The sequence below is a fragment of the Mycotypha africana genome (assembly GCF_025528875.1).
Source record: "Mycotypha africana strain NRRL 2978 chromosome Unknown BDF20scaffold_8, whole genome shotgun sequence".
NCBI lineage: Eukaryota > Fungi > Mucoromycota > Mucoromycetes > Mucorales > Mycotyphaceae > Mycotypha > Mycotypha africana.
The window spans coordinates 290,639-305,445 of NW_026515732.1; the positions used below are offsets into that span (position 1 = coordinate 290,639).

Consider the following 14,807-nt stretch of genomic DNA (forward strand, 5'->3'; position numbering starts at 1 on the left):
TAAGTTGTTGAGATGAATTGCTGTACTGGGCGGCCATTGATGTACGATGGTGAAATCCTCACTTTTTCACCATCGATGATAGCGTTCCCACTCCATTAGCCTTTCCTTGATAACGCCTCTGATGTGGTTTGGCATGCTTTTAATCACTTTTCGGCACTCTTCTGCTGTGATATTGTTATTCCAAATACTCACTACGCGCTCTATAGCTCGTTCATACCGCTAGGTGGAGTGTTTGAAGTATTCGCTATTGAATAACGCACAAGGCCAGCAGATCGCTCTTGAAGTGCACAAAGACACACCAAAATAATGGGCTGTTGGCAATAATCATTGAAAAAAAAAACCAGCCGTTTTTGACTTACTCTGATTCACGTCTTTCACAAACATAGAGGATCACTCTCGAACAATTTTCTCTTCTACATAGCTTGCAGAAAGGTCTATGACCGATGTGTTTTTTAAACATATTTGTCAAGGAGGCAAGCAGCAAGAATTACAGAGTGTGATCTATGTTTCGAATAAGAAAGAAAAGAGGTGATCGCTTTAGTTCTTCTCTCTTTTTCTTATATTGAAGCTTTCAAATCAGAACCCCTTCACTTATTCCCTGTATAATTGATTTTACCCTACGGCTATTCCTTTAAGCTCCACACAACCTTCCTAAAGCCACCGAAGGATGTTGGTGCTGCCCAATTTATTTATTTTTTATAATTGACCTTTTATGCATTATGCACAGCTTCCCGCAACACCACCCATTTCGCCGGTTTTCGAGCCTCAACAACAATGTCAACATAATGCCTTCAACAGCATGATAAAGAAAAATATTGACTAAATTGATGGCATGTTGCAAGCCTGTAATGAGCGGCTTTGCTGTTATTAGTGGGTTTTCAGCTACAGTTATACGATTTATTCTACGTCTAAAGTTTAGTTTTCAGTGTTTTTTATCCTTTTCTTGACGCTCTTTCAATTAACAAACTCTATCACCTTGTTAAGACATTGTCCTTCTTCTTGTTGTAACCTATATTCTGGGATGTTAATAACACCAATCTGCTGTCGTGTCTTGTCTCAGGTAAAGATCTCATAGTCAGTTACGTAAATCACTTGCTGTTACAAAACCTATGAAAAAGAGAAGAAAGTCCTTCGAAGAGCTGTTGTATGAGTAGTTATTTTCTTTTTTATTATTATTAATAAATATTGCTCTAACCATCTGTTACAAAAATATAATTGTAAGTGTTTAAATAACTCTGTTTGTCTGCTTTCGAAACAAAAAAAAGAAAAAAAAAAAGAAGAAAAGTAAACAGCTTCAAAGAAATACCAATAAAGTTTATGCTAAGTTACATTTAATTACACTAAATATACAGTTTAATACTAAATGAAAGAATGATTCTATTCTACAATGTGTTTACGAGGGTTATTGTTGCTTCGCTGCAATTTCAAATTCAAACAAAATAAAGTCTGAATATCAGGCCTAGATAAGTGGGTCATACAGCCTTGAATAATGGTTAAATCATTCATCGTTTGATAATTGGTTAGTCTGATTTGGTCGCCAGGGATGATTTGCACGAGATCGCCCTATATGTAGAGGAAACAGAGAAGAAATAAGAAATCAATTCGCAAACTAAAATAGTAGGAGGAGCGAAACTTACAGTATCTACATGACGAATTTCAATAAATTGAGGGTCAAATGCTACAATATAAGGGTATTGATACACTATATGGTCAGGGTTTCCTTCCCACTCACACAAGACAGGTGGCCTAATAGTAAAATACAACAGTTGCTCAGTTATATCATCATAGTAAAAGGAAAAAAAATATACTTGCTCCTATTTACTTTTGCGGTCCTCGTTGCACCAAGGAGCCATTTCGATTGTTCACATAAAATGCAAATTTGTTGTAACATAGCAAGAACTTATCGTGAACGCGATACATGGCTAGTGGTTTGTTGGAATCAATATTTCGATGTACAAAGTTGAATTGAGGATCCCCTTTGTCAGGGATATCTCTGCCACCCACGCTTAGGTTCTCAGGATCAATGATTTCAAACCCTCTTTCACAAACAATGAGTAATTTCGATTTTAAAAAGTGAACATTACTTGATTCCGCGCCCACATAAAATTCCTACAAAAAACAAAAAGCAAATGCAGAATTAGGGACGCTTTATAGAAACAGGAAAAAAAAAAGAGAAACCAATGAAACTGTCAGTATGCTTTCTTTTTTTACCTTGTATTTTTTAAACCATGAATGATTCGACCTGTTCGTAAGCTTGAAGCCTGGTTTTTGTCCAATATATTTCTGGTTTTTAGGATCCCTTAAATCATAGAGTGGCTCCAGTGCCGTGAAAATACTGGAAGTATTTTTCTTCTTCTTAAATAAAACAAGGTCTTTATCATTACAATGTCCCACTTGAAAGAAATGAACATGCTGCGCTATTTCTTGACCCAGCTTTTCGAGGGAGGTTTTCCCATTAGAAGGTGACGAATCGATTAAATCTAACGGATAAGCTTTCAATGTTTTATCTATTCAAGGCAATAAGGGAAAAAGAAAGCAATATCAAAAAAGTGTAAAGACGATAATTAAACTTTACAGTTACTAGGGGGCAACAAACCTGCTAGAACCAACAGAATGTGGCATTTGTCGAGTACTGCCAACTGGGTCACAGTTTCACTGGAAAGTACTCTCTTTATACCAGGACTATCGAATGATTTAAGATACACCCCTGTATCGGTACCTACTGCCAACATTTGTATATTATTTGAAGACGCTTGGAAAGAGAATGAATTACCATGTCAGAAAAGCGCGCGCGAGGTTGAGGACCGTCATCAAGAGCGAGACTGAACGGATAGTTATATTACACTTACCAAATGGGACAGTACAGTTCACCCTTCCATGTTTCGATGTTCCATTTGTTGCTGCTACATAACGGAAAGAGCTGTCATCCAACAAGATCAAATCAAACACATCGTCGCCCAATCGCTTTTTTAAAGACAGCTTAGCTTCTTCAAAGGCTTGCAACCATTTCTGCTTCTCGTCTAAACTACATAAAAATGTATAGACCCCACCTCGCTGACCTAAATGATGCAATGTCAGAGGCGTTAAGCCTGAAGAGGACAAATAAGAGGAACCATGATGAGAGTGATGAAAGCTAGTTGCTGTGCCTCCATTCTGATGAGACGTGGAAGAAGAAGAAGATATACCGCTGTTGCTTGGTACAGTGAATGCTGACCCACTCACAACATAACCTGTGGATATTGATAAATTAAAATTCCTTGGCGGTGTCGATGTTCCTGTAGCAGCCCCTGCACCAGAGAAAGATGACTGATTTGGAGAACTATAAAAGGTTGAGGAGCTTGTACTATAATCTGAAGTGACACCAACGTGTAGCAGTTGTAACGGAATGGGTCGTCTCCACACTCGATATTCATCGTACTGAGGGTAGAGTTGCTGCTGATATGATGGCAATGACTGTAGAGTCGTAGACGACGAAGATGAATGAGAGGATGCTGTCGATTTTCTTGGTTTCGTCATCAATACTATATGATCAAAAACAAAAATATGTATATCTGATTTTTCTGTTACTTCGATTCCGTTGCTTCTGCGCTTAAGATCGCCTTGATAGTAAAGTTTACGCTGTGGTTGTGTAAGCTGTAAATCTTGGAATTCGCCTTGCTTAAACGTAATAAGATCATTGATCTCTAGAATGCCTACTCTTCGCTTGTAGATTTCTGCTAACTGATCGGACATGGATGCAACTTTCTTTACCATATCGATAGCCTTAGCCAAGTACAGATAATCAGCATGCGTATCTTCTGTTTTTTTGATAATCGCATCCAACAGTAAAGGGTAACGCTGCACACGAGTTACGGGGTTGAGCAGAAAATGACGAAACGCTAGACGGCGCATACGCTTATTTCGCTCAGTATGGACGATGAACTTTCCGAAATGAGGGTTGTGCCGTTCTTCTGCTTTAACCAAGTATTCAGCCAACGATACTCGCGGGCAATATTTTGTGAAGGGCTCCTCGAAATATGCAAAATGTTTCAATAAAATATCTCCCACCGTTGGTATACATTCATGATTGTGTTCATGTTGGAGCTGTAGAAGATCTTGATATAAGGCATTGCTGGTTTCGATCAATTCTCTATAATTCGCGAATACTTCTTTCACAAAATCATCTCTCTTGGCAGTGGGTATAATTGTCTTTGTCAGAATGGGTTCGATAATGACTTCAGCTAGCGTCTCCAAATCTCTCTTATAGACATATTCAGAATAAATCAGTTCATTGATGGCTTCTTGCCTTTCAATTTCCTTCTTCGTCAGTGATTGCAATAGCTCTTTTGAGACACGTTGTGACCAAGCTGTTTGCTGCGCTATTGCTGCTGCAGTACTACTTTGATCTTCTTGTTGCTGTCCGGATGAAAATAAAAGCCGCTTCGTATTAGTCTCTGTATTTTCATATTGATTAAACTCTTGCTCAAAAACGTCCGGTTTATTAGGGCATTTAGGGGCATAGCAACCGCCCTTGCCTGGCAAACAATCAGCAGTATAACAGTCTAACAAATTCGTCAGTATGCCGGTGGGAATATTTCCTCCTTCCCCCAGGGGATCAACATCATCATGAAGTGTATAGTACTCATCCGGCGAGTTGAAAAGCCTGTCCTGGATGATTGATTTTTGAGAATAATGGATCGGTTCGAATAAGGAAGGTTTTGCGTGCATTAATGCATTAGCGATGGAAACACAGTAGCTTTCCCGTATGCCATCTAATAAACTGTTCAATATTGTCTATTGAATAAAATGATCAATGTTATCAGTGACGAAGTGACGAAGTGACAAAGTGCAGGAGTAGAAAAGAGTGAAAACGCGGCGATTTTTCAAACTTACAATGGCTTCTTGTCCTGTGAAAGATTCTGGGTATTCATTAGCGCAAAATAATTCTCTTACATGCTCTAAGCCTTGAATACGCTTGACAAACGCTTTGCTCAAGTTGGAAAGAAAAGCGTACGAATTAGACTGAGCGTGTACGGAAGAAGCGATGGAATTAGAAGAGGAGGTATTGGATGAAAAATGCTTTAATCGTGAAAGAGCAAAACCGGGATTGATGGTTGAGAAGTTACTTCTTTCATCACAAATCTCCTCAAGATCGTATATATTAATCTTTTCTTGCTGCTGCTTCTTTATATATGTATCTACGTAATCTAATGGTGGAATCGTTTGATATTGTGAGTGATTTTGTTGTAATTGCAGTGGTGACTGATCGTGCAAACCGGTATTTTTATTGTTGTAGTAGTGATCTGGTGTGGGCATAGCTATTGATGGTTCAATGATAGTGGCTGAAGTGTTCATCGGTGGGTATGTAAGCTTTTGCTTTGATTGAGAATGATAGTTGAGTGATGAATAAGGATGATATGGTTCTGGCATAGGTAGGTTTATGTCATCACTATATTTATTGCTGCTGGTTAAATAATCCGTACTAGAATTAACAGAATGATGTTTCTAAAGTTAAAATTATAGACAGAGTCGCTAAACATCAGTAAATGGCTTCTCAAGGAAGTGATAACGTTATTCAGGAGTTTACCTCATGATTGACAGACGATGAAGAGGACGACCTTATGTGATAGCCCGGTGACAATTGATGCTGATATTGACGCTGTGGGTCTACATGCGGCATAGGTAGTGGGTACGGAGTAAATGTATTAGTATCCATGTATCCAAAGGAAGTGCTATCATTATGATGGTTTTCCAGTTGTGGTGAATATTGTTGTCGATCAGAGTGATGTTGCTCCTCATTCAGCTCTGAAATGTATGAATTTACATCTTGCATCAGCCCATTCAACGACTTCTTAACAAAATTTTCAGTATTTCTGCTATCGTAGACATCATGCTGCTGATCAGTGGTTGGTTTATACATTATTAACTAAGATATACAGACATAGAGACGCTTATGTGTACAAGAAGAAATGTCAAAGAAAAAAAAAGATTCGAAAACACACAAAAAAAAAAGGCTTTCCTAAAATGGCAATCTTGTATGTAGAGCGCCACGATCACTTAAATTGTGCAGAGTTTTAAGGTTGAGATCTTCAACATTGCATGAACTTGAGGGTAACACGGACAGACTATCCTTGGGATCTGACAGGTCGGGAAAGGAAGAGGCACTCAGTCATTGGAATGTGCTTCTGACATCCTGATTCATATAGGTCTACTACAGGCAGTGAATCATCTCTATAAAGCCAAAAAGACATTATAGTTCCCCTATCTCTATCTCGAACAGCAGTTCCTAAAACTTCTATATCTAATAGAAAAAAAATTATTATATACTTTCACTATTTTGAGAAACTATACCGCATTCGTCAATTATAAAGTACCTACTATGTTATCTGAGCAGTTTCCGAACTCGAGAACGTTCTCCAGTTGAAATACCGGAGTTATTTGACATGTCTGCTTTTTTTTTTCTTTCATGTGGGATGGAAACACTTTTTTTTTTTGGAGGGTAAATTCCCCGCTTGCGGTCCGCTTTCAAAACGAAGACGCGTGGTTAATCCTATTTACGGAACAAACGTTTTGCTTTACCTTCTTCTACAATCTGGAAAATATGAGAGAGGGAAGTGATGAGAAAATGAACACTTTTCAAAAGGTACTGAACACCAGTGAGCCCTGATCCATTTTAATGGACCTTTGTTAAATGGTAACTGTTACATTTTTCGAACCCAACGTCGTCTGAGCTTCGATAAGTTCCTATTTATGATTCTGTGCTTCAATGTTTTCTCATTTGCTAAGTTGGTATAGCTAACACGTCCCATAATACACAACCATAAGATGTTTATCCTTGTAACGTAATAAATTAACAAATGAAGGTTGAGAGTGATTCAAGGTTTATAAGTGCACGGCAGCCTACTTTTGCCGTCTCAGATCTACGTGATGCTACTCTTCTTTCATAAAGAAACAGGTCGGTATGTCAAAATCACATATGATACGATTGCGCATTGTTGCATGCATAAACGCTCATAAGAGTGCTTTATTTTGACAGTTCCAACAGGACATTGTTGAAGTATCAGTTGTTCAATTTCTCATTAGTTTTCTGAAGATGAGGGAAGCAAAAGGCGTCGAAAGGCATGAATAATATCTATCTGACGAATAGAATGTTCCTTGTAGCCTAGCTGTTCATTTTACTCGAGGCGTTCTTTTCATATTAACATATGAAAAAGCTATATCCCGATAGTCAGCTGAGCTAGTTACTTATGAGCAAAATTCAATTAACAACAGATGAAAATTTCGCCATCTCATCAGTTAAGCAAGGGACAAGGTATCACAAAAATCGTACAAATGTTCAGGGTTAACAGAGACGCAGAGAGAAAAATTTTCAATTGTTGCACCTATTAACATTGGCTTGGCTTTTTTTCAACGTTTGAATGAACAAGATTGTTTCTCCATTTTGTAAAAATATGCTTATCACGATGAGCCAGATTCGAGACTAATCTGTTCGGAAAGGTCATTTCAGGGCATCAGAAAAAGGGAAAGGGCACGCGGGGACAAACGGTTCCAAGAGTGGTAAATTGAAACGAAGCAAATCATGATTCGTATCTCCTACGTTAAATTGTACGATATTTTTTCTGAGATTAATACTTATGTACATGTGTGTATTTTTGTCGGGTCGAAACTCATGACACCTGAATCAGAAACTGGATAAAGGGGTCATAATTATGGAAGAGCTGTGTATCACACGTACAACAAATAGAGCTCACTGACCCTCACTCAATTTTTAAGGAATTTTTTTATTTATTAATTTTTTTTTTCCTCTTTTTCCTTCTATTTTTCTTTTATAAACTGACAAGCCTTGTTAAAGGACTCATACATCACAATAACCTCGATATGCGAATAATATCAAAATTATTCGTCACAATTATATATCTGTCAATAAGCTGGACATATGCCCAACAACAAGATAAATATCCTAACAAAGTGACTATTGGTAAAAATAAAAGTGATCGGGCCCGTGCGATTATCATTCGACAAGAATCCTTAACTGTTATTTTTGCTATTTATCTTTTGTTAAAGGCATTCAACAGGGTTATGGATTTACAGTAGAATACTTTGATACATATAAAGTTGTTCAAAACCTAATAACGAATGAAAAATATGCATTGGTTTGCTGTAATCAATCACTAGCCAACTTTACATCAGCAGCATCAACAAGCTACACTGCTATTGTAAACACGCCATTGAATAACGTAGGCATCGATAATGAGTTGGACGCACTTCCGTTTTTCGAGGTATTACACGATAAGGACTTGGTTTGTTAATTATTATAAGTGACTCAGATTTTCCCGCGCCCGCTTCAGTTATTAGGTTTAATAGATAAAGTCAAATCAGCAAAACTTAGTGCCAATATCACCTCTCCCTGCTTTGCAGGTATTTCAGACTCACCCAATGCAACAGTAACAACAAACCCTATCGACGCCATCTTTACTACCACCTCCATCACAATGGGGGATATTAATACCAAACCTCAATATATTAGCTTCTCCGCTAAAAATGATACCTTAACACCACTACAACAATCAGCATGGATTTTATACATTGCGCACTTTTTCGATCTTGAGCAACATGGCCAGGATGTTTATAATAGCATTATGGAAAAATATAGCTGTCATAAATCAAATTTGGCCGAGTCGGGTAAAAAAAACATTGCATGGACTACGTTTGATAGTGTGAATAAAGCATGGACGACGCATTACGAACCATATGTGCAACAACTTATCGCTGATGCGGGTAATGATATAACTCTAAAATTTACTTCAGATTCATGTTTTAACACAATGTTTGACTAGGCATGCAACTGGTCAGTGAGAAAAATCAGACCTCTGTGTATACAGATTTGACATTATTCCATAGTGCACTGCAGCATGTAGAATATATCATTGACGATACACCTGCGGCCAACTTCAATAAGTCTGATTTAACATATGCAGAATGGCTAACAACAGCAGGGTTAAATCCTAATACGAACGCATACCCATTTTTGGTTGGGTTGAACCTTTTCCGCACAGATCGATTCATTAGCACTTCAGGTTTCTCAGGTATTTGTTTTTTTTTTTTTTTTTTTTTTTTTTTTTTTTTTTTGGTTCAAAAAAAGAAAAGAAAAAAAAGTCTTCAAAGGCATGCAGCACGAAGAGTGAGGATTCTGGGAATGGCGTGTAACTCACAAATACCTGATGTTTCTACTGAAATAGACTGGCCTATTCGACATGCCGCTCGCGCTGATTTAGCGATTGCAGATGTCATTCACATGGTTTACAACACTTACGAGCCCACCTATAACATGACTTGGTTACGTGCTTTTGCTCAAATGGAGGATTCCAAATTTATCAAAAACACAAATTACCCTACCTGCAGCATGAACACCACAGCGGTAGCGGAGCGTCTTAATTTAAATAGCTGTCATATAAACCCTTTTAAACCTAACACAACCATCTCTGCATCGCCTAAGCATTCTAATAATCACTCTCTAAACCATAACTTGAGTGTAGGAGCAAAAGTAGGCATTGCTATTGGTGTGATTGTAGGTGTAGCAGCATTGGCTGTCATTGGCACTTTTGCTTATAGAAAAATCAAATATACAGCGGCTAAGAACAAAGAAGGCGCATTTTATAGAATGAGCGATATGTAAAGTCACTTATCAAGCATGTCGCTTCCTCTCGTTACAAACAATGTAAATAATAATGTAATAGTATAGACGTACGTACATTGACAGAACATGTATTTTTATCTAATTCCGTAACCTTTTCCCCACTAAACCCCAGTTTTTCCAATCAAAGAAATCCCTATCCCTTCAAAGACGTTACTTCGTACCGAGAATAAGCGGAGTCCATTTTTTGACAAATCTGTAAATACGCGGGCATTCCACCATCAATTCGTAAGCTGTTGTCGTTATGAGAAAGGCGTTCATAACAAAAGTCAGTGCTCGTTCCGATTTTTGCACCATTTCTGGGCTACACACAACTATTTTGTTGCCAAAGTAGAGAACAGTACAAGCCGTTGAGAGTGTATCAATGATCTAAATTTTTGAAGAGAATGTCAAAGAGGCAGCTCTCAGTTGGTAGCGAAAGGAGTTTGTACCATACTGACCTGCGGTAATAGACATAAGTCTTTTTCCTCCAACAATAATTGAACTACTTGTATAAATCCATAAGCAGCATTCATACTGCGGTACAATCCCTTTTCTACTTTGCTCTGCTGTTCGTTCAGCGGTCTTTTCTGTTCCTCTACCACTATCTTGGGGTCTGCAAATGCGGCAGTGAAATAGTCTGTCCATTTACTTTTGGATTGCCATATTTCTGTATCTGACTCGAAGCCTTCAAACATAGATTGTTGGTGCAGCTCCAACATTCCAGCAAAATAAAGAATATGCAATCTCAAGGCGAGTTTGTCTTCAATCGTATATACTTCTTCCGAGCGCTGCTGAGCATTGTCATCGATAGTATCAGTATTTTGATGTCTTTTATAAAGAAAAGATTCCAAATATTTTGACCGCCATCTGTTCAGATCGTGACATAGGCTTTTGATAGGTTTTTTGTGCCTATGCAAGAGAATTTGTAAGCCTTTCAGCTTGAACTTCATCGCTTTAATATAAAGTCTCTCCGCTTCGGCCTCTTTTCCCTCTTGCTTGCCATTGCTGATCTCTGGATGCATAGTTACTTTGACGCTGTTTAATGACGCGTTGACCAATTGGCTATTGATTATGGGCGCATTATTTGTGGTAGCAGCAGTAGAATTTAGTCTAGTATTAAATATTGTAAACGACCAATCTATTTCCGCCATCCATAAAAGTAATCTGTATGCATTCTGCTCCTGTTCCTGCTCTAATGGTATCTTATCTGAAGATGATGAGAGTGATGCTGACGGCTGCAAAATGAGTTCCATTTGTTGCTTTGCCAGGCTGAAAAGATGGTGTGCCTTTGATTCATATGATGTTCCTGTTGTAGTTGTGCTCTTCCCTTGTTGCCATTGCTGATGTTGCTGCGCTATTATTAAATATTGATACATAATGACCAGTGTCTCTACTGTCATTATATCGTTTACTGAATCAAATTCAACAAGCTCATGTGCTACATAATACGCATCTCGAACCAGCTCATTCATGAAAGAGTACACACCGTAACGATCCGAATGACAAATGAGAGTGTGTAAGCCAGCATAAGCGTAAATTGCACTCACATAAGCCGGGTCCAACTTGCCTTGACGGTGCTGATATAACAAATTTTGACTTCCCATACGCTTAAAACAAAGGCATTCGAGATAAACTTGCATTAGCTGTTCAAAGATAAAGGAAGGGTAAGTCGACAGCAGCCGTTCATAACCATCGCCTAGTGATACTGTCCAGTCTTTTGTCAAAATAGAAGTTGCTGAAGGGGAGGACGATGAATCAACTTCCGCAGATGTTATTGCATCATTACCACTGTTACTAAGGCAAAGTGAGTTGGTTCTTACAGTTAAACTGTCGGTTAGTATAGAGGAGGATCTCCTTGTCAACCCCAGTTTCAAGCTGTTGCACTTTTGCTTTTCTTCTTCTGTTTCAATGTCACTAGCCGCTGATACCTGTTCACGAAGTTTAATAAGACTACTATATAGTTCGCTGAGAGTGTGTATGTTTGTTTCTACTTCAAAGATGGATCGTTTTCTCTTTCGTATTGTCCAGCCTTCTGGAAGCGACGATGTAACAGTATTGCTTTCATCAAAAAGCATCCCATTATTATCAATATCATCATATATACCTGCTGAAAGTTGCATTGTCTGCTGTTTTCGCTGCTCAAACGGATGTAGTGGAGATTGTTGCTGTTCTACATCGTAATAATAGCCATGAAAAGTGAAAAAAGATATATCAGTAGAATTGTTGGCAATGAAAACAGCATCATCCAGAACTGTATTCTGGTAATTATTGCTTTGGCCAATGGTGTCATTATCTGTTGAGTGATAAGTGGTCCAATCTGTTGAAGAAAAAGTGATCGATGTTGCAGTGGGTGGAAGCGAAACAGGGGACAAAGATAGTAAGGCTGCCGCTGCATCATTGGACGTAGCTATTGTTGAATCGTATTTGTATCTTTTGGACATTATTAAATATGATATATAATTAGTGATTGCTTCTTTTATGATAGTTCTCGACTATTATGCGTTAGAAAAGAAAAACCTTAAGAAGGAAAACCAAGAGCGAACAGGAATTCGGACGATTTAATATTTTAACAGAATGCAGAAAATGCTGATCAGCAAATAATTTGTAACATGTATCAACAACAACAGGTCGATAAAACGCTCCCCTTTTGTTTCAACCTAAATCCATTTCTTAAAACAGAGTTTACGGTTATTATTTGCATGTATCTTGACTTTTCTAGCATTTCTGGATCGCGGAATTGACACAAATAATGTTTGAGTAGACAAAAACGATGCCTTAAACTGTTTATTGTTATTTTATCTGTACATCATAACCACATCGCTAGGAGACAGTATATTCTTCTTGACGTCTGTATAACAGGGTATAGGCGATATATGGGATTAACCTGGGTATAATGGAGGGATGTTTTGCTCACTCTTTTAAGTAATGTAAAAGGGCAACCCTTTGTTTTGATTCCACTTTTGCAGTTCTTGCAATCATTTTGCCTGGTTTCTTTTGCCGTTCCTTACGCACACATTGCCGTAATATAGCCTTTCGCTCAATTTCACTGTGTTTGTGCGTAATCAGTTTTTTGCCTGTCTCTTTGTGTCCGACGGCTAGTCGATCATGCTTTAAAACAGTAGCAATGGGATGTCGTCTACCTTGTCCTTGTGCTCCTAAACCTTCTTCGTATTTCCAGCCCTGAGATCGAAGCATTTTGAAGCCGACATTTTCTGCATCAATCGTTAGCATATCAGGAGCAGAAGGATACTGTTTACTGCTGCTGACCATATGGGCAGTTCCTTGTATATGTCGTTTGTAGTCGGAAGAAGGGAGTGTCGTATCGCAAAACTCACAAAACCACAAATCTGTCTTTGATGGTACCGCTGCCTTTTCTGATAAACTACTTTCATTATTACTTAATGTCCGCTCCTGTTGTTCAAATTCTCTATTTATTGTTGTACTAGGTGATGAATTGGAAGCATTGTTATATGCTGCTTTAGAGCTGCTACCTGCAGTTGACGGTTTTGAAATGATGCTGCGGTAAAATGAAGCTACTTCATCGCCAGACGACCTTGCAGATTCATTGTTTAAATCATTGACGCTGACGGGATGAGGCTTATTACTCCCAATAACAAAGTTAACAGGCCGATTATATTTAGACTGAAATATCCTTTTTGTTTCTAGTGTTTCGTTATCAATTATAAAATAGGACATAGTACTGGAGTACCGTAAAGAATAGAGTAAGGAAAAGAAGAATGCTGAAACCTGGATCTGCCGATAAAAGGTTCTTTATTGGCCCGGAGTCTTTGTCACTTCAGCTCTCTTTGAAGCCAATCGTGACCCAAAGAATACAAAATTTGTACTTTTGGAAAGTAATACCGTAGAGCTCCTCCTGACCGTCTTTAATTGCAGCAGAGTCGTTTGTTTGAGAACATACAGAAAAACAAGCTCATGTCAATGTGTATAATACTGTGCAAATCCAAAGCCAACTTCTCAACAAATGCGTCTTTAGAAAACAATGTCTTTTTATGCTTACTAGTGTTGTTTGTTGAATAGTAAATAAAAAATGCGTGATTCTAAATTGTAAATGCTATGTCAAAAGTGATAGAAATTACAAGTCATGCAGCATCATTATACCACAGCTATTTTACTATAAAGAGAATGTACCAATAAAGAACCATAAAAGGAACTAGTAATGTGTAGTTTTTTGAGGTATAAAAATATGGAAACAGCACATTCACAATCTTACATTCATCGCCATTACTATTCAAAAATGCATTGTATTAGCAAAACACACATCAGGAAACAGTTGAAGAAAGTTTACAGCTGTCTTCAGAACGAATATGATTCTTGCTGTTAATGGAAATCGACCAGTTACAAGAGCGCATCATGAATTGCCTGAAGGCACTGATAACTTTTTGGATGACTCCTATGCTCCTGAATGTAATAATGATGACATATTCGACAAAGAAGCCTATGTGAAGCTCTTGAATACTTTGATGCACAAGCAAAGGATAATATTAGAGTAATTGTATAGGTGCTAAATAATATCGATCTGTGAACTTACTTTTTTAACGTTTCTGGACGAAGACACCCCTATGGCTCTTTCCTGTTCTATCGATAGAAAAAGCCCCTTTATCGATCGCCATATACAAGTATCAAAGGCCCATTACAATGAAAGAGACCCATAGCTTGCAGATGTTTGAGTTGGGTTAAAAGACGTAGCTTCAGTGTCGAAAGATGATTGTGAAATAAACATTACTGTCAATGAGCATGTCTCCGAAATTCTATCAAGCCGGAACAGTATGTGTGTAAGGTGACAGTTAATTCCTATTCTATAAGCTAACTCGACACATAATTCTTGTTTGCAATAGTCACTGCTCAGTCTATTCGGTATGATCTCCTGTCCTCTCGAGCATGTTTAACGATGTAAAAGAAAAGACTTCCTACAAATTTTGTGCCTGAAATCTTATTTGTTCCAGGATACCATAAATGGTTAAGGCATTAATTTTTGAATCAGAGGTCAGAACGTGACAATCATAAAAGTTGATAGTTGACTCTAATGTCTTTCATCAAGCTGCGCCTTTGGCCTATTGACTGTGTTGGTTTATGTTTCCGAGATATTCCAACCTTTGTGTTATTGGAGTCTTTTGCCCATTTCTGTGCTGTT

The 14,807-nt window shown here is 38.0% G+C and overlaps 4 protein-coding genes across 4 annotated transcripts; 1 reads left to right on the forward strand and 3 right to left on the reverse strand.

Annotated features, from left to right (window-relative positions):
- Positions 1-1,289: 1,289 nt before the first annotated feature.
- On the reverse strand, positions 1,290-5,955 carry BDF20DRAFT_960418 (CNH domain-containing protein). The gene is made up of 8 exons (XM_053084936.1): positions 5,567-5,955; positions 4,873-5,484; positions 2,850-4,773; positions 2,597-2,752; positions 2,212-2,507; positions 1,823-2,109; positions 1,638-1,746; positions 1,290-1,563 (listed from the first exon to the last, which is right to left on the reverse strand). Exons 1-8 carry the CDS (start codon positions 5,897-5,899, stop codon positions 1,378-1,380), a joined length of 3,903 nt encoding a protein of 1,300 aa, XP_052933939.1. The 5' UTR covers positions 5,900-5,955; the 3' UTR covers positions 1,290-1,377.
- A 1,902-nt stretch (positions 5,956-7,857) lies between these two features.
- Positions 7,858-9,655, forward strand: BDF20DRAFT_914748 (uncharacterized protein; the record flags this gene model as incomplete). The annotated part of the gene is made up of 5 exons (XM_053084229.1): positions 7,858-7,957; positions 8,044-8,258; positions 8,328-8,757; positions 8,817-9,065; positions 9,219-9,655. The coding sequence occupies 5 exons, from the start codon at positions 7,858-7,860 to the stop codon at positions 9,653-9,655; spliced, it is 1,431 nt and encodes a 476-aa protein (XP_052933940.1).
- On the reverse strand, positions 9,567-12,330 carry BDF20DRAFT_640257 (uncharacterized protein). The gene is made up of 2 exons (XM_053075929.1): positions 10,114-12,330; positions 9,567-10,042 (listed from the first exon to the last, which is right to left on the reverse strand). Exons 1-2 carry the CDS (start codon positions 12,094-12,096, stop codon positions 9,827-9,829), a joined length of 2,199 nt encoding a protein of 732 aa, XP_052933941.1. The 5' UTR covers positions 12,097-12,330; the 3' UTR covers positions 9,567-9,826.
- A 235-nt stretch (positions 12,331-12,565) lies between these two features.
- On the reverse strand, positions 12,566-13,351 carry BDF20DRAFT_989283 (uncharacterized protein; the record flags this gene model as incomplete). The annotated part of the gene is made up of 1 exon (XM_053085293.1): positions 12,566-13,351. The coding sequence occupies one exon, from the start codon at positions 13,349-13,351 to the stop codon at positions 12,566-12,568; it is 786 nt and encodes a 261-aa protein (XP_052933942.1).
- Positions 13,352-14,807: the final 1,456 nt, after the last annotated feature.

Coding starts and splice junctions, on each gene's coding strand:
- BDF20DRAFT_640257 (XM_053075929.1), bottom strand. CDS start 12,096: ATGTCCAAAAGATACAAATACGATTCAACAATAGCTACGTCCAATGAT. Junction 10,043..10,113: donor ACTTATGTCTATTACCGCAG/GTCAGTATGGTA, acceptor TCAAAAATTTAG/ATCATTGATACACTCTCAAC.
- BDF20DRAFT_960418 (XM_053084936.1), bottom strand. CDS start 5,899: ATGTATAAACCAACCACTGATCAGCAGCATGATGTCTACGATAGCAGA. Junction 2,753..2,849: donor GAACTGTACTGTCCCATTTG/GTAAGTGTAATA, acceptor TCTCTTTCCAAG/CGTCTTCAAATAATATACAA. Junction 1,564..1,637: donor AAATTCGTCATGTAGATACT/GTAAGTTTCGCT, acceptor CTCTACATATAG/GGCGATCTCGTGCAAATCAT.